The following is a 19,357-nucleotide window of genomic DNA, read 5'->3' as shown; positions in this document are numbered from 1 at the left end:
GGACTTGTTTTATTTAGAAATTAATTTGCTTTGAAAAATCATTAATGGTTCTTAAAAATAATTTAATATTTATAAAGTTTTGGAAGATTCTAAAGAGCTACTCCAAATAATTTTGGTAATTTATAATATCTAAGGTACATTTTTTTTTTTTTCTTTTTCGAGACAGGGTTTCTCTGCATAGCCCTGGCTGTCCTGGAACTCACTCTTTAGACCAGGCTGGCCTCAAACTCAGAGATCCACCTGCCTCTGCCTCCCAAGTGCTGGGATCAAAGGTGTGCACCACCACTGCCCAGCTGAGGTACAGTTTAATAAATTTTACCTCTCCAATTTTTGTGAAGATTTGAAGCTCCTTTTGGGGAGTATTTTGTTACTTTTTTATTTGTTTATTTGTTATTTTAGCTATGTATACCTGTCCTTAATGTATTTTGTCAGGAACCTGTTTTCTGCTTGAATTTTTGTTGTTTTTCATGAGCTTACCAAAAAGCACCAAAAGGCTTGTATTTATGGTAATAGAAACTGAGTATTCACTCAGAAGTTCTCAGAGATACAAGTCAGGGCATGACAATTGTTTTCTACAGAGGCCCAGATGGCAATGTGCTATCTTATATATTATTTTCCCTAAGAAGCCTTGAAAATTAAAACTCGCTGTCAGCTAATACCAGAACGGCTGACCCTGCCTGTACTTGGCCTGTAGGTTGTAGTGTGCCAGTCTCAACCTCTCTAGATGGCAACTGATGAGTCGCTAGTAGATAAATAAGTCCTTCAGCCTAAAACTCACAGGCTGATTTTTCTAGTTTAAAGCAAAATTTGTATATTTAATGAAAGAAGTTATATTCTATTTTTAAGATATAGTTACAGCATGTGTATTTTTATCAGTACATTTCTTGCTAATTTTAAATGCATAGTACCTTGCCAGTATATAATGATTAATAGATTTGTGTGTGTGCGTGCGTGTGCGTGTGTGTGTGTGCTTTTTGCCCACGTTGAGACAGGGTCTTGCTGTGTTGCTCAGACTATTCTGGAGCTCATGTGCTCAAGTGACCACCCCCACCCCCCCAGCTCTCATTTCCAGTCCCTGGGACTACAGATGTATGGCACTGTGCTGAGCTGGATTTTTGCCTTTTAGTTCTTTCAGTCTATTACTCCTTTGAAAGAATAAAGGATATACATTTTCGCTGGTGTTCTAGTATGTGACCTGGATATTCCTAGTATATAAAAGTGCTAGTTCACATTTATCAAGACACTTAGTAATTAACAGATTTTTCTGGTTTCTTTGGACAGCACACTAGGAAAACCTGTTGCAACTGAAACACAGACACCTTGGGAAAGGCTGTTTTTTTGCCAGGCTCCTAAAACCAAAAGTCAGCATGAGCTTGTGTCAGGTGATGGCAAGCAGGGTTTTCAGAAGGACTGGTCCAGCCTTTTTACATTTGCTGCTCTGAATTTGAGCAGTGTAGAAAGTTTTCAGACTTAAAAATCACCCAATACTGATTAATTTCTTGGCTTGTAATTACTTTCTAGAGATATGAAACTAGTTGATAGAAGGCATTTCTGAAAGAAAGCTTATCATAAAGCTATTTAAGAAAGCAAAACAATTTTTAAAACCTTAGGTGCAATGAAATGAGTATTCTGAAGTTTATGAGTTATTAAACACTTGCTATGTTGTACTTCAATAGCTCTTGAGATGGGTTATAGTTTGATGGAGTTTCTTGGGGAAAAAATTAGAACACAAGGTTAGTTTCTCTATCCCCCCCCCCAAGGCTGGTGTTCTAGTATCTGTGTAGAGTCATAGTTGATGCTACATGGATATCTCATCCCCTTCACAGATTTCAGCAAGTTTTACAAATTCAAAAGGAATAAAATGCTTAATAAATTATAGTCTTACTGAGAACAGATAAAGAGTATTATTTGTTAACAGTTCACTACAGCGGTGCTCTATTTTCATAGTCTCAGTCTGCTTTGAGTTGAAAATATTGTTAGATCTTTTTGTTCAAAGAGGAGTTACATACTTAAACTTGGATATCCTTGATTATAGATAGATATTTTCATTTGCCCTTAGAGTTTACTAAGTGTCATTTGAAAGTGTTCAAATGTGGTGGTATGTCATATCCTCAAGTATATATCACTGTGTCTTTAGGGGCTAAACATGTAGTCATAATTGCCTTATCTTTAAAAATTAATTCAAAGTTTTTAATAATAAATCAGTATTCCATATTTATAATGATGTAGCTTATGTAGTATTTAAAAGTAAGAGCCAGTGTTGGTGGCAGGGCGAGGATAAATGACAGTGTTCTCAAGTTCTCTTGATACCTGTGTAACTTTGAAGTTTATTTTCAAGGAATAAGTATGCAAAATGTGGGTAAATAACTTTAAAATTCATTTAAATTTCATATTTATAAAGCTAAGAAAGAGAAAGTTTTTCAATAGTAAATATTTCTTGGTTTTAATTTTCTTGGCTACTGAGATCCTAATGCTAAATTTCTGGTGATGGGTAGTTGTCTCTTTGTCTCTTTAATTATTGGCTTCCAATTCTCTCTCTGCATTGCTGGAAACAACAATCATACAGTCTTGAGTTGGTGACGGGATGCTTTCTTTCACTGAAGCCACAGACACAGCCAACTGATTCAGGAGTGTGTTACAATCAGACTGTGCTTCTGTTAAATTAGAGGACAAAGACCCTCCTTTCTCCCTTCATAGCACATTGACCTTTACAGTGACATTGAACTTTTTTTTCAAAAAGAAGGTATATTTACATTCTTTAAGATTTTAAGAAAATATGAGCTTTTGCCTGGTTTGCCTCTTTCTATAAAGAAATGCGTAAATATTTGGAGAAGTTTTTCATTGGCTTTCAAATTAAAAAAGAATAATTATTTATGAAACAAAAGTTGACCAGTCATACTTTATACTTTAAATACTTTGCAAGTCATTTGTCTTAAATAATTTACTTTATATAATGTGAGCATTTGTGCTAGATGAGTAAATCAATAAGTAAAGCTTTTTTCTGTCTTGAGGATGAATGATAAAACTACTAAGAATTAACAAGTAGGGGTTTTATTTAAAATGTCAACATTTAATGATTTTACAAATTGAAAATGTTTTTTTTCTTGCTAGGATATGTATAAATTGATTCCATTAAAACAAAACTATGTTGGGGTGCTAGAGAGATAGCTCTGGGGTTGAGAGTGCTGGTCCCTCTCGAGAGCAGAGGCCCTGGCTGTGGCTCCTGCCGCCTACACCCACCAGTCACCACAGCTCCAGGTCATCTGGGGCCGCCTTCTGGCCTCCAAAGGCACCTGTGTATGTACGTACACACACACACACACACACACACACACACACAATTTTTAAAGAAGATTTTTTTTTTCTGGGGCTATAATAATTTTTATTAGAAAATAGTTAAAAACTATGAAAATTAATTTGAAAATAATAAAAAATACACTAAAATTTTTTTCACTGGATGACACACAATATTTGCTAGAAGTATATACTTTAATATGGAATCATTATTTAAATGCCTACTTTGCTGACATAAAATTTTATGAATTTTAAAGGCAAATTACTGAATTTCACTGATTCAGTTCTTAATATACTCTAGAGATTTGTAAAACATAATATGCCTTAAATAACTGAGCTATCTTCTTAACTGTTAAAGGCTACAAATGATGTAAACATGCAGGATTTCAGCCCTAGTGGTTGGCTTATTGCCCTTAGTGCTGAGTTACCTGATTCTGCCTGCCTGGCTTCAAGTTTTCAGTGTATTCGCTTTGGAGATCCTAGGTGCACCTTATCATTTTTGGTTCAGTGGAAACATTGATTTTACTGATTGTAGAAAATAAAAAATAAACCAGTCACCTACATAGGCAATTCACTATTAAAATGAAATGTTTTAAATTAAATAGGAAATCTGGCGTATTTTACCACATAAGTATTTATTTTTTTTTTTTAGGAGCATGGACATCAGTATTACATCTGAAGTTAAATTTGTACTATGTATATGTGAAGTTTCTGGATATTGCTCTTAGATAAAAACTTTGTTGAGTTTTACTTAAGAAATTGGTGCTATAGTTATAAGTACGTTGCACTTTTTAGGATGTTGCCTAATTTTTTCTTTGAGAAAGTTGAACCATATGGTGGCTCACAACCATTGTTAACTCCAGTTCTAGGAGATGTGATTCATTATGACCTTTAAATGCTCCAGGTGTGCACAGGTGCACAGGCATACATGCAGGCAGAGCACATATAAACTACATATAAGTGAAACTGGAAGGCACACAGCAGCATGTCTGAACAGTGCTCTGCAGGCTGTTAAGGAGACATGTATTGCTCCTATTTTATATATTTCAAATGGTTTGTGAAGCTTTCTTGTTTTGCTAAATGGCCCATTTTACTTCTCATTTAAATATTGTAATTTCCCATTCACTGTGGTAGCAGTCTCTGATGGACCTGGAAATTGACTAGAAACTAACTGACGATGAATCTGGGGGTCCTATAGAAGTATTTGGACTCACCTTGGTTAGGACATGGATTTTTGGGTTTGTTTTAACAAGGCCTCATGTTCCTCGTCTGTCTTTTCACTCTGCCATCCCACTGGGTAAAAGGCGGGCATCAGTGGTGTATGGCAATTACAGGTCTCCCTTTATCTGAGGAAAGCCTGAACTTTTCCCAACTGCAATTCATCAAACTTACAATTACTGTATCGAGAAGCGTACACATACAGTTAGGCTTTTCATTTAAGCTTTTAATCCCAAACAACATAAACACTTTTGAGAACAAACCAGGTTCTAGCTCATGTTTTAACGCTGCATCTCAATTTTATTCAATCTGATGTCTGCTTAAAAAAAACAAAAAACAAATTCTGAACTGTAAAGCTCATAATTCAAAGGTCTTACACATGGCTATCCCAGTAAATTACGCTTCCAAATGAAACAGACTTTAAAGAAGTTGTGTTTTACAATGCAGAGAGTGGAGGATGCTTTTTATACATTGGTGAGAGAGATCCGACAGTACAGATTGAAAAAAATCAGCAAAGAAGAAAAGACTCCTGGCTGTGTGAAAATTAAAAAATGCGTTATAATGTAATCTGGTAAGTTGAGCATATTCATTCTGGTACAAAGCAGATGTCTTCAGAGGTAACAAAGCGGTCAGAACCACTTAGATGTGGTTCTGCTCTGAGGTATTAAACGATAGAACCTTGTCATTGGTTTCTGTAGTGAGTACATTTATTTTAAGTTTGAGTATATAATTGACACATGTGATGGCTACAGTAGACTGATCTGCATTTCTCATGAGCTTTATTGGCTTCATTAGTTTTAAGTAAGCTAAATATTTGAAACTAATAATTTATTTTTGAGGGAAATCAAGTTTTAAGATAACCAGCGATTTTTAAGTATATATATATATATATATATATATATATATATATATATATATGGCTTAGAAGTAGGAAAGGCCTAACAAGCCATACTCCTGTACCCATTTAGAAGCAGCTGTAGGTTCCTGTGCTATGGCTTTGTCTCATTATTAGGTTATTATTGATTTCTCCTGTACAGTGATATGACATCAGCAACAAGTAAATAGCACAGTCTCTTTCTTGTAAATTTAGACAGTGACTTAGACAGTGAGCTCACTGTCAGTATCTCTAAACACATTACTGTGGTCCTTAACACTCTCCCTCTTCTCTAGTCTTTTGAAACTTTATATCTAAAACAACATCATCTTATCCGATTTGTCCGTACACACACGTTCCTTCTGCCTTCCATTTAGCCTTGCCTCTTGTTTGGATCACCAGTATTCCTAGTTTGATTCATCAGCTAACGTGTGATTCCCTTGTCTATAAGAATCTCTACAGTTCCTTAAAATGGCCATTGTGGCTTTGTGTATTTCCAATATACTATTTTTAACTATATGGCTTCCTTTGTTGCATTATGTATCATTCTTTTATTAAACAAAAGAATCCTGAAGAGCTGGGCCTTATGTTTTAGCTTTGTGCCCATTGCATGTTGGGATTCTAGGATATAGGTATTTCCTAGTAAGGATCGAGTGGACTCTGACTTTGCTATCTGAATCAACCCAGGTTATATTTTGTCTAACTCCGCACATTCTTCACTCAGTGAGGTGATAAAGCCTCATGTTGAAGTGTGTGCTCCTTGAGGACGTGAGCAGTCCCAGTGTCTCAGACTCAGAGACTTAGATGCAGAAGCAGTGGTCAACTTGCAGGGACTCTAATGGGATTATGAACTGTTAAAACCTTTGTGACTGGGTAAAGCCATACTTTAGTTTTAGAAACTGTGGTACAATTTAACATTAAAATACAATTTAAAAAGTTAAAGGTTTGAGATAATGGCCATGACCAGATTAAAATGGTAATTTTAACCCTATTCCCCTTTCTTAGATGGCTTTAAAATAGAACAATATTTAGAGAATGTAGTACACTTTACATTGTATTCAAGCAAACATTGAAGCACTCTGCTCTTAATGTCCAAGTTATGCAGTTTGTAGCACTGACTGCTGTAACTGTTAGTAGTGGGTTTTATGAATTGAATCACTAATCATGTAGCACTTTCTACATAAAGAAAAAGTGTATTTTATATTTAAAATTATAGTGAGATAAATATTTAAAGTTTGTATTTGATAGTGATAAGTACATACAAATTAGCTTTTCATCCTAGGAAAGGGATAAGTCTAAACAAAATAATTAGCAAAATATGGGGTGCTACTTTATGAGACTCAGTTCCCAGGTGAGCAAGGAGTCCACTGCCCTTTGTACATTAGCTATGACATTTCTCTAACATCAGAGTCATCTAATTAGAATTAACATAGCTGGAGACTCACATACTGTCAGAACTTGACAAGAGGGTAAGTGCTGTCAAATTCTGTCTTCCTTGTCTCCTAAATGGTTGTGTATTATTCCATCTTAAAAACTGTCTTACAGCTATCTTTCTCAGGATTTTTATTTTCTGCATCATTGTTTTAGTATCATTGGTACTTTCCTTCATTGTAAAAATACTTTGGGGGGGGGGGCAATGAGATGGCTGTCAAGACTGAGGACCTGAGTTTGATCCTTCAGATGCGACGGGAGGAGAGAACCTTAAGTTGTCTTCTGATCTTCATATGTGTGCTATGGCATGACCACAAACAGAAAAATAAATGGATTTTTTTTTTAAAGATGATGAAATAGGGTAGATACCATAATGTGTGATCCAAGGGAGTTGATGATGGATAAGGGAGTTAGGTAAGACTCCATTTCGGGGGAGTATCTGGGAGATAGTTTTCATTAGTGAATATGCTAGTGAAAATATGCGTGCTTGCTGCACAAACATGAACACTGAGTTCAAATCCCTACAATTCAAGAAAATAACCAGCCAGAAAACACCTGTAACCCCCAGTGCTGGGACAGGGGCCAGAAGTAACTGGTGGAGTGAGCTGGTTACCAGCCTAGCTCCAGTTTCACTGCAATACTCTGCCTCATGGGAAGAAGGTGGAGAGTGAGGGAACAGATTCCCAGTGTCCTGCTCTGGCCTCCACTTAAATGTACTGGTCTCCCCCCCAACACTCCACCCCCCACCCACACACACACATGTAGACAAAAGATACTATCCCATTTCAAGTGTCTTATGTCCCTAAGTCGTACAGTGCTGTTGAATTATAGGCACTTTTATTATGTCATTGGAAGAGTTTCCCACTGTGTGTTAAGGATCGCACAGAAGGAAACATCTGTCTCCTGTATCTGTCTGAGTGGACCTCACAATCTAGTTAGGCCTTCACTGTATTGCTTGTTGTATCAGTAATGGATTTCAGGAGGTGAAAAGCACCAATGAGTGCAGATTGGGGTTAGAGGCAATATAAATTTATCCACTCATATTCAAAGAGATGATACTGGCATTATCCAGTTTCTGTTTGTTAAATGTGAGCAAGCTTCATTTCATGTTGTACATTTTCAACAGTACTGGGTGAATGTTTCCTGAATTAGAGATCTGTGTCAAAATGAGTTAACTATAAAAACTTGAAAGAGTAACTTGGAAGAAAGTATATAAGTAGTTATTATTTTGAAATTACAAAATATCTTAGTAATATGGTAAAGGAAAAATCTTGCCACTTAAGACATTCAATTATTTTGAAGATAATGTGTTTAACATAGGGTGCTTAAATACATATTATGCTACTTGCACAATTTATAATACTGAAACAGGTGATTACAAGAGTGAAGGCCCAGCCGGGCGTGGTGGCGCACGCCTTTAATCCCAGCACTCGGGAGGCAGAGGCAGGCGGATTTCTGAGTTCGAGGCCAGCCTGGTCTACAAAGTTAGTGCCAGGACAGCCAGGGATACACAGAGAAACCCTGTCTTGAAAAAAACAAAAAAAAAAAAAAAAAAGGAGTGAAGGCCCAGCATGCCGTTGCTTTTACCGTGGCTTAGACTGTTGGGTGCTCATTCTCCAGACCCCTCTAGTGTCGAGGTTTGGAAGCATTGGTAGGTTAAGATTCCTTTCAGAACTTCCTACAGGATGAGCACACGAGATGAAGCATGGCCACGTTCTGTTCAGCTTTCCTTTGACGCTAGTGTGAATTTGGGATTGAAGGTCTAAAGCTGGCTCCTGAAGCTCTGCTCCTAGAATGCACTTATCACTCCTGGGGTTAGGAGGTTGGGAATTACTTTGACTGAATCAGTTTTAGTCACAACTCATTTAGGTATTTTACTTTAATGAAACATAGGTGTAGGCTTTAATGACTAATGTTGAATGTTCTTTGAAGACGGGTATTTATAATGACACATTTTGAATAGCTAAATGGTAAAGCAGTAATAAGACAATTTTGGTGGGTGGTCAAGTACACCACTGGTCAGACAATTTCGCTCATCATCAGAGGACAGGGGCATCACAGCTTTTAAGGCACTAATATCTACAGATAATGTGGCTTACTGTCTAAAGTCCAGAAACTTGGGGGACAATTAAGATGTATGGACACCTACCATACATGGAGCAGGCATGGGGAGCTGAGTGGCTAAGTTTGCTAGTAGAGAAACATTAGTGGGAATCAAGGCCTTTTGGGAAAAAGCCATTTGTTAGACTTACATTGTGCATCGCTTACTATGTTGCCTGTTGTGAAAGTCAGAGCTTCCATTTAAATTATCAGCACGCCTGAGCCAGGAAATGGCTCAGTGGTTAGGAGCACCCAGCTAACAGTTGTCAGTAACTCCTGTCCCTGGGGATTTAATGTCTAGTTCCGGCCTCCATTGGGTACTGAACTCACATAGTGCAGACATATATGCCGGCAAAACACTCATACCATAAAATAAAGTTGTTAAAAATGTCAGGTAGTTTGCTTTGAAAGAAAGAGTAACTTGAAAGTATACAAGTAATTATTATTTTGAAATTACTAAATATCAGGCATTTTGTTAGATATTTTAATACCTAAATTTAAATAATAATATAAAAGTCTAAAAACATCAGCTATCCATGAAGAGATATATCCTAAAGAATTCTTAAGCCCATTCGATTGCCAAAATATAACCATAAAACAGAACTACACTCTGAGTACTCAAGCGTCCATTAACAGTGAAAGTCTGTCATCTGAGCATGGCAGGCCATCGCGTATTAACATGTCTTATATATACTTTCTTCTTATATATTTCAGGGTGTTGATGATGCCTTCTATACATTAGTCCGGGAAATTCGAAAACATAAAGAAAAGATGAGCAAAGATGGGAAGAAGAAGAAGAAGAAGTCAAGGACAAGGTGTATAGTTATGTGAATAGTTTGTACTCTTTCTTAAGGCACACTTAAGTGAAAGTGTGATTTTTGTACATTACACTAAATTATTAGCATTTGTTTTAGCATTACCTAATCTTTTTTTTTTCTTCTTCTGTTCGTGCAAACTGTCAGCTTTTATCTTAAATGCTTATTTTAAAAGAACAGTGGAAACCTTCTTTTTTCTAAGTGCCAGTATTCCCTGGGTTTTGGACTTAAACTAGCAATGCCTGTGGAAGAGACTAAAGACCTGAGACTCTGTCTTGGGATTTGGTGCATGCAGTTGATTCCTTGCTAGTTCTCTTACCAACTGTGAGCACTGATGTGAACCAGAATAATGAAGCTTCTGACCATGCCTGCTCTGGGCTCCATCTACTCACCAAATGGAGTCATTAGGCACGCAGCTTCACCTGAGACTGAGGGGTCGCAGACTTAGGCCTCCCTTTGATTCACGTCCAGCATGTCCTAGAGTTTATCATCCTTCAGAAGTGTAGGCAGACTGTTCACAAAGGCTTTCTCTAGCTTTCCACTGCTATTAATCTTGGTCACTCCCTCAAATAGTATATTTTTTCTAGAAAAGGGGAAAAATGGAAAAAAAAAAGGCAATGGAAAATGTTGAAATCCATTCAGTTTCCATGTTAGCTAAATTACTGTAAGATTCCTATAATAGCTTTTCCTGGTAAGGCAGACCCAGTATGAAATAGTAATAACCATTTGGGCTATATTTACATGCTACTAAATTTTTGTAATAATTCAAACAACTTTAGCATATATAAAAAGTTCTCATAAGAATTAAGTACAATTCCCCTTTGTCAGATTGTTCTTATCCTAACTTTCAAGTCTTTTTTGAATTTATGTTGTTGAAAGTAGTTTTAATGGTTGTGAAGCTGAAGATGATCTGAGACAGTTATAGCTTGGCAGATGTTGAGGAGACCAGAGTTGCAGGGTTGGGCCTTACATGAACCTGTGATGAACGCTACTGGGTTTTGTAGCACTGCTGCATTCAATGTTGGCCTACTGGGTTTTGTAGCACTGCTGCATTCAATGTTGGCCACGCATTGTTTGGTCAACATAGGGGATGAGGAGAGTTTGATGGCTTAGTATAATGCATTCTCACCATGTAACAGTCCTACTGACAAATCAAGAAATTTCTTTTGTTTATAATAATAAAAAATTTTTAAAAATTTCGATGTTCGCTTCAAGGTTGAGATTTTGGGGTAGGAGGCTACAACAAGAGTAAATCTTTAAGCAATGTTTTAAAAAGGTTTGAAAATGCAGGTTTGACTAGTCTCTCAACTCTAGCTGAACAAACATTTCCTAAGTACTTCCCAAATCTGATAGGTATTTAAAATTATCTATCTAATGCTTTAAGAATAGATAACAGGAAAAAAATGTCTTCAGTGCACTTAAAGCATCCTTTCCCATAATTGGAAATGAGATGGAAATATCACTGGACTATGAGACTGGATATCTGTCTTTTAGAAGTCTGACTTTAAGCAAATCACTGTCTGCTTGGTTTTGAATCATCTCAAAGTCATTAACCTCCCAGCCGTGTAACATAGTTTACATGTTGACACACCTAGCTGTCAAGCTCAGCACAATCTGTAACTGTTTTACATGGATTAACATCTTCACTGCCAGTCTTGGGCAAATTGTGCAAGAGGTAAAATTTATATTTCAGTATCCATTCTCCCATTTCAGGACTCCCCTCCAACATTATGCTGGCTTTCAGCCTGTCTCCCACATGCCCATCACTTAGTGTAGTTTTAATAATTTCCCCCACTTCAAATTTTGTTTCCACTATGGACAACTTCATGAACTTTGCCCACTAAGGTAGGTACATCAAAGCTGCCCTATGGCTTTCTTCCCCAGGACTTAAAATAACAGACACCTTAGTGGGATTTGAATTAATAGATGGTTTTCAGGGCCACTACAACAATTCAATCTCAATCCTTTGGACTTCATTCCTGCTGCCCAGCCCACTGGTGCCTCAGTAGGAATTTTCAAAATTAGTGTGAACAGACAGAACACAGTCCAGTGGAAGGTGAGCTTAATCTTCATCTAGCCATCATCCTGGTAAGTGATAGATTCTATTGTTTTAATAAATACAGTCTAAAAATGAAAAACACTTTGAAGTTTCAATCATAAAGCTCTCTTTTTAAAAATTTTATTTACTCAACATTTATTCAGTGCTTGTCATATTCTGGGAATTACACTAGGCACTCAGGGTGCAGTGTCTTCAAGAAGAGATACAATCCTTGGCCAGTGGTACGTAGCGTGATCTGTAATACTACTAAATAAGGCATATAGCATATGACTTAGACATAATGAAATACATGATTTGAGTTTTGCAGAGAGGAGTTTAGGTTTATACATTTTTTCCCCCTCAGTTTAGCAAGAATTGTTTGCTGTGAATCCAATGCAACTTTTAAATCAAACTACTTTATATAATTATTTCATTTTTCTAAAGGAACAGAAGTACCCTAAACTATTTTTTTGAAATGTTCTAAACTGTACATATTCATAGAACATTCTTTGGGTGGATTTTAAGTCTTAAAATGCAGTTAGTAATACTAATCATTTCTATTCAGAGGAACAGGTGTACTTCAAAAGCTGCAGTGTATAATCAGATACTTTTAATGTTTCTGGACAATGTGTTAAAGAAGTGGTCATAACCACTATGTAAATTTGAATTGTGTTACACTTTGGTTAACAAAAGGGGAAAGAATCCTAGAAACAAATATGCTATCTAGTTACTGCAGCCTTAAAGTCCTTGTTGAAGTTGAAAAGCAATGCTAAGTTACAGTCATAGGCATTAACATGTTTATGGGAAGAATATAGTAGGCAAATACAATTTGAGTAAATATTTTCAATAGTGAATTTTAGGCTCTACTGACTGAGTCACACTGCATAGGAATTTAGATCTTAACTTTTATAGGTTATCGACCTTTGCCACCATTGCACAATTTTGTCCTAACATACGTACAAGTTCTGTGAGGCATGTCAAAAGTTACAGTTTGCACAGAGTCATCTCATTTTGTATTCCACTGATTTTCCATTTTCCTCAAACATACATATATGCAACACACACACACACTCACACATGAAGGGTTTTTTTTTTTTTTTGGTAGGCAGTAAAAATTTAACTAATTTCCATTTGTTAAAAAGTAGTGATTTCTTGAGAATTATGCAGTCATCTTTTAAACCTAAAAGTTATTTAAAGGTGAATTTATACTCATATGTGTAATACTGGGTAGCATGAATTCTGCATTGAAAAATTGAACAGATAATACCAATAGCTGTAAATTCTGTCAAAACATGAAAATTATTTCTAAAGAAGTACATTAGTTTTCAAAGAACAGTTATTAGATTCAGATTTGTGGTTTAGCTCAATGATTTGGAGTGCCTGTTTGGGATGGTGGTGGGCATTTTAGATGAATTTGGGAAAAATAAAGTTCTGCCAGCTTCAGACCCCTAACCCGCTGAGTGGGCTGTGTGCTGTGTCAGCTCCAGTGCCCCAATACCCCGTTTCATGTCTTCATGTTGAAACACTTCTGCATTTTTATTTGAGTGCCAATTTCTTACTAGTGCTATTTCTTAATGTAACATGTTTACCTGGGATGTATTTTAACTATTTTTGTATAGTGTAAACTGAAACATGCACATTTTGTACATTGTGCTTGCCTTCCTTCCATTCCTTTTCTTTCTGTTGTTTTGGTTTGTTTGTTTGTTTGTTTGTTTGTTTGTTTGTTATGGGACATATGCAGTGTGATCCAGTTGTTTTCCATCCTTTGGTTGCGCTGACCTAGGGAATGTTGGTCATATCAAACATTAAATTTAAAAGTGACCACTCTTAATTAACTTTTAAATGTTTATAGGAGTACGTGCTGTGACGTGATCTGAAATTTGTAATATTTTTGTCATGAACCGTACTGCTCCTAATCATTGTAATGTAATAAAAATAGTTATGGTGACTATGAAGTGTGTAATTATGTAGTTTTAATTGTGGTTAAGGCTCAATTTTGGAGCCTCACATGTTCATTAGGCAAGTACTTCACACTGAGCCTCATCCCCATCCTGGCTATAGGTATTTCTTGGTGGAAATGTCTGCTTGGTAGTTGATACAGAATCCTTTAAGATTTTAAGATTTATTCGTTTATTTATTTATTTATATGAGTACACTGTCTGTGTTCAGACACACCAGAAGAGGACATCAGACCCCATTACAGATGGTTGTAAGCCACCATATGGTTGCTGGGAATTAAACTCGGGACCTCTGGAAGAGCAATCAGTGCTCTTAACCACTGAGCCATCTCTCCAGCCTGATACAAAATCCTATAAGCAACACTTCTTGCAGCTTTTAAGATAGAAATGTTATTTACAATGTTGCTAAGAACACTACATAAACATTTAAGAGTTTGCTTAAACTTACAGTCCTGCCTGGGTTAGGTCCACTGCCACATGGACTCCGTTACAGGTAGACAGAAAATATCCCAGCTTTAATGGCAGAAATAGAGGAACATTACAACGCCTCATAAAAGCTACTTGAAGTGATTCAGAACTTAAGGCAGGCCAGCAGCACAAAGAATAATGGGAATAATAGCTACACAATGCTAGTCACCCACTGAGCTTCTCAAGATAGAAGTTACCTTCACATGTCTTATTTTTTTACTGCATTTAAATCATTTTGAGGTGTCTGTAGAGAGCCTTGAATATGCACTTTAGTATACTAGATGGGGTAACAAAACAATAAAAACCAAAGACACTCCAGAAGCTAAAGGGCAAGCCTGTCAGACACCATTCGCTAGTGACAATCTCATCAGTAAATGAAGAAATGGACTAAGAAATTGGCTATAACATGTTTAAAAATTAGGTATATTTTCTTTCAAAATTATATTATCATGAAAGGTACTAAAGTTACTATTTCAGTAATAAAAGGATTATGTGCAAAGATCTCAGTATCAATAAGGTTGAAACCTATTTCAGTACAGTAGGGCAACTCATTTTTAAAAAAAAAAAACATGTATCTCGCTCTTTTAAACTGAATTATTTTTTAATAGTTGGTACAGGCAAACAGCCAGGACTGATTGTCAGCTCGACTGGTGGCAATGATGGGTCAGACTTTGGTATCGGAATAGTAACGTTGCTTCATAGCTCTGTATTTCCTAAGGAAGTACAAGGCCTCTAGCTCCTTCATTACAAATTCTCCTCGTGCAATAAGTTCTTTGATCTTCTCTGGGTCCTTCACATCCTTGTTTTTAAGGAAAACGTTCTTCAAACGCCTTTTAAAATAGTCTGCTCCTTTTGGATAGTCCCGTCCAAGATACAGCAGCTTTAAAAAGAGAGATGCGTTTCTAAGCAATCCATCCATGTTATATAACAACATTTATAAAGCTGGCAGCATAAATTACTTACATTTTTATAAAGAGTCAGTACTTCTCCTCGTAACGAATTGGCCATTTCCGCTTAACATGGAATTAATCCACTTTTATACATGACATACCTAAAAGAAAAGGAAGATTTTCTTTTTTTGCAAATAACTGCATTGCAAATCTTAAAGAACCAGAGATCTTACCATTGGTGAGCTGGCTTTTCATTTTTGTGTACAGACATGCACTTGCCAGTGTGCATTTGGAGCTCATGACCTCAGATGTCAGTCCTTTCCACGGGTCTTAGTTGTTGCTGCAAACAGCTGGCACTTCCTTCACTTAGGGATTCCCCTACCTCTCATCCCCCTGTATGTACACTGGGATTACAAACTTGCAGGTCTACAGGATCCTCTTGTTTGTGCAAGTGCTTTGCCATTAAGTCTTCTTATCCCCCCAAATGGTTATTTGTACTGAGAGCTGTTTTATTGAGGCACTGGGGTAACATCACTTTTCTAAGCCTAATTTCCTTACCAAAAGTAAAGCTGTCTGCCCTGCTCTCAAGGCTTGGCTTGATTATTTGGAAGAAACTAAGAGTCCAAATCTAGAAGAGTATTCTTGGAGGAAATTTTAAAACTAAAATAAATTGGGTTGTTAGATCAAGATCAAGAAGGTTGGTCCTTAAGGAGAATGCACAGTAAGAGGCAGCGGCAAAGGGAGCACTTGGAAAGGTTCCACGGGAGGCAGAGCAGACAGCATCCATGCTGCTGGCCATGCTTTTGACTTAGTGCTTTAGGTGCCAAGGAGAAGGAGAGGCCTCGTTAGACCAAACCTAAAAAAGATTCCCACTGTGTTCCATCCAGTATGGCTGATGGTAGCTTTGATCACCCGATTACAGTACTTGCTATCACTCTCCACTGTGAGATTATTTCTTCCCAAAAACCTCGTTCATGTAGTGGGTTTATAAACCAGCACACGGATGGGGTATTTTAGGAAGTAAGATGTACTCGAAAAGTATCTCTCAATCTTCCTAGTTCTGTGACCCCTTAATATAGTTCCTCACGGTGTAGTGATTCCCCAACCATAACATTTCACTGTTACTTTGTAACTGTAATGTTGGTACTGTTATAAATCATAAACATCTGGTAAGCAGATGGTCTTAGGTCACCCCTGTGAGGATCATTTTGACCCCAAAGGGGTCATGACCCAGGGGTTGAGAAATACAGTAGTAGAAGCACTACAAATGGAACTGCCCATTTGGCAGTAAATGCCACCTAGTAAAGGTGTGCACCTATAGACTTGAGTGTTGTGTGCATGTGTGTGGGTTTTAGTGACCTTTCTATAATCTGGTAATAGCTAGTTCCCATATTACAGAATTTATTTTTATTTTAGCTTCCTGTCAGTAATTCTAAAACTCATGTCCAACAGCAAAGAAGCTGGTTCCTACTAGCCTCAATAATTGACTTTTTTGGATCATCACTTCTACTAGAACCAAATTCTTACCACTGTCACCACCTAGTACCTTCCCTCCCAGATCCCACTCTTTCCTGGAAAGCTCACCCTGTCCTGCCTCCAACAACCTGTGCCACTACCCTCTCCACCCAATCAGTGTCCTCTTCTGCTAGGCTGCTGTCACAAACCACTTTTGCCTGAGACCTGTTTCCTTTGTTTTGAATTCTTAAGGTCTCCCAGCCCTTCATCCTGTCCCTATGGCTGCTGCCTTTGCTTAGAGCCAGCCACCTAATATCTTTTGGGCTGAATTATTCAGGAAAAACAAATTTTCAAAGTAGATTATTTTTAAAGATGAATTAAAGGTTATTTTACACTTAACTAGCAGAAAATGGAGATTCTTAAAATTCGTCTAAAAATTATTGTGTTGAGCTGGATGGAAGCTGAGGCAGGGGAAGACCCTTAGTTCAAGGAGAGCTGATTGAAGTTACATGTGGCACCCTGTCACTAATACTGAGAATTGTGACTGGTGTTGCATTTAGTGTCGAAGTGTACAGATCCTAGTTGATTCTGCTTGCTTCCTCTTGAGAAGGGCAGTGTCCACTGAGGTTTACTAGGGTTGGCTTCCTCTTGAGAAGGGCAGTGTCCACTGAGGTTTGCTCGGGTTGACTCCCTCTTGAGAAGGGCAGTGTCCACTGAGGTTTGCTCGGGTTGACTCAGAGTCACTCGTGGTCTCCAGCTTCCAGAGTCTTAGACTGCCATAACCATCTCTCTCTTTTCTCTTTTAATTTCATGGTTTTTTCCCCTGAAGATTTAGTGTAATACTGAAAGGTAATTTAACAGGTGTGTTTAACCAATAATATTAACAGTGGGAGTAGGGAGAGAGGGGAGGAGTAATACAATACCAGGATGGTGTACCTTGTTGAAGAATGACTTAAAACTATGTGGCTTGAAATTATTATATAGATAAAATTTGGCATTTGTAACTTGTGAAAGCTTTTAGAGACCTGGCTTAGTTCTCCTTCCCGATAGCTTTTTCCACAGATTATGAGTAATAAAAGCTTCGCCTACCCCCTACCCCATGCAGTTTGATGTTAATTTATGATACAGTTGATTTTCAGGAATTTTTAGTTTATTTTTGCTGCTGGGAAAAACCTTTAGTTTGCAAACTAGAAAACAACTTAATTGCTGCAGAGACCTGCATGAAGTCTTGGAAGTTATCAAAGTTGGATGAGTGCATGGCTCGAAATCACCGGCTATTCCAGGAACATGGCTATGTGCAAGGAGGAGCGGTAGTCTTTTCTCCCTGGGGCCTTTGAGGAAAGGAATGATGGCGTTGTCATTTTAGTAGGACACTATTATTTTCTAATAAGGGCTTGATGCCCAATGATGTTATTCTGCCCCATGATGTTCAAGTGGCAAAAAAAAAGCTGAAGGAAATGGAGACGGCAGTGTATTGTTTCAGCGGTCTAGTGAACTGGACTCAGTATTCCTTCAGACTGTACTGGAAAACTGTCCTGTCAGATTTCCCCGTACCAGAGGTTGTGCGACCAGAGAGGAAACTGTCATATGCCTTTAGATGGTACAGGTACATGACAGGAGAGAAAGTACAACCCGTGTCAACATGAAGAGATGCCAGAAAGCAGCCCTCTTATTACTCACAAATCCTGCCCAGGGACTAGAGGACATCAAAACTCAAAAAAGCATGCACAGAGTCTTGCATCATGGGATCTAACACATCTCTATTAGTTTTCCTTTTAGGAGAGAAGTTGATAATGACACAGTGATTTTGAGTAAGGCCATTCCTCCTGAGTCACCATGTTAATTACTGTACTTCCACACCACATCCTAGTTTAGACTGAGGTTTTCTGTCACTGAACACTAGTAGTTGCTTTGTTGAATAATTCAAAACAAAGCCTAAGATAAAACAAATTTGAATTTATATGCAGTAGGTGTTAAGTTTCTATCTCATTACCAAGGTTCGGAGGGCAGTATGGTCTTAAGTGTTGTGCAACCAATGACCTTAACCCACAAAAACTAGCTGTCAGTTCTACTGAACAGAACATTTAGTTTATGTAAGGGACAGAGCGTGGGTACTCTATCTTGGGAAGCTGGGGTTGGGTAAAAGAACTGTCTCCTTTCCTCTACGTCTGAAGTGCCTTTTCTTATGGGGAAGGGCTGAAATTCTGCAGGCTGCCACAACAGTACAGCACTCGGTGACCTTGGGACAACAATGGCTTGCTGGTTCTTAGAGGTCACTTTAAACTAGTGTGTGAGCAGCTCTTGAGAAGGGCGTATGCTTTGCATAGAAACTAAACTCCCACGATCAGTGAAGAATCTGTACTACCTTAATCTCAAGGTAGCGACCCTCTTGGAGCTCGCCTTTGTGGCCAGATGACTCCCTGGGGGACCCGCCCAGAACCAATGGCTTCACCTAGTCGTGAGCTGGCGCCATTCCTTCCCCAGATCCCCCGGGAAGGGCTCGTCCAGACGCAAAAGAAGCGAGGAAGAAACCTCTTTACAAGTCTGGCCGTGGCGGCCCTCGGCTATGACCCCAGCTCTCAGGAGGAAGCTGAGGGATGCCCGCGAGTTCCAGGTCAGCCTGCGTTACAGTGTGAGACGCAGCGCTCCCCACGCCCGGAAGCCCTCGCCTAAGGCATACTTCACCACCAGCAGGTCTGGGGTCCGGACGACAGCTTGCTCAGACCGCCACACTCCAGCGCTTTGCGGCACCACGGCCGTAAATGCTCCGACCGTCTGCCGGAAGTAGGCGGAGCTGAGAGACGGGGGTGGGCTCA

At 38.2% G+C, this 19,357-nt stretch overlaps 2 protein-coding genes across 5 annotated transcripts in view; one reads left to right on the top strand and one right to left on the bottom strand.

Annotated features, from left to right (window-relative positions):
- Kras (KRAS proto-oncogene, GTPase) overlaps positions 1–13,725 on the top strand; it is a 33,523-nt gene extending 19,798 nt beyond the window's left edge. The window contains exons 4-6 of one of the 3 annotated variants that reach the window (XM_029478156.1): positions 4,960–5,075; position 6,855; positions 9,632–13,725. In XM_029478156.1, the coding sequence (XP_029334016.1) occupies positions 4,960–5,075; position 6,855; positions 9,632–9,748 (234 nt within the window). In that variant the 3' untranslated portion in view covers positions 9,749–13,725. Of the gene's footprint in view, positions 1–4,959; positions 5,084–6,854; positions 6,856–9,631 lie in introns of all 3 variants that reach the window. The other 2 variants (XM_021164782.2, XM_021164783.1) reach the window with 2 other exon arrangements.
- Positions 13,726–14,776: 1,051 nt separating this feature from the next.
- Etfrf1 (electron transfer flavoprotein regulatory factor 1) lies at positions 14,777–19,340 on the bottom strand. 2 transcript variants are annotated; one of them, XM_029478157.1, is made up of 3 exons: positions 18,994–19,340; positions 15,160–15,247; positions 14,777–15,076 (listed from the first exon to the last, which is right to left on the bottom strand). In XM_029478157.1, exons 2-3 carry the CDS (start codon positions 15,202–15,204, stop codon positions 14,861–14,863), a joined length of 261 nt encoding a protein of 86 aa, XP_029334017.1. In that variant the 5' UTR covers positions 15,205–15,247; positions 18,994–19,340; the 3' UTR covers positions 14,777–14,860. The 2 variants fall into 2 exon arrangements, with proteins under 2 accessions (XP_029334017.1, XP_021020015.1); XM_021164356.2 differs by having other exon boundaries at positions 19,222–19,338.
- Positions 19,341–19,357: the final 17 nt, after the last annotated feature.

Source organism: Mus caroli, chromosome 6, assembly GCF_900094665.2.
Source record: "Mus caroli chromosome 6, CAROLI_EIJ_v1.1, whole genome shotgun sequence".
Taxonomy (NCBI): domain Eukaryota; kingdom Metazoa; phylum Chordata; class Mammalia; order Rodentia; family Muridae; genus Mus; species Mus caroli.
The sequence above is the reverse complement of the archived record's forward strand: the minus strand, read 5'-3'. Positions and strand labels throughout refer to the sequence as shown.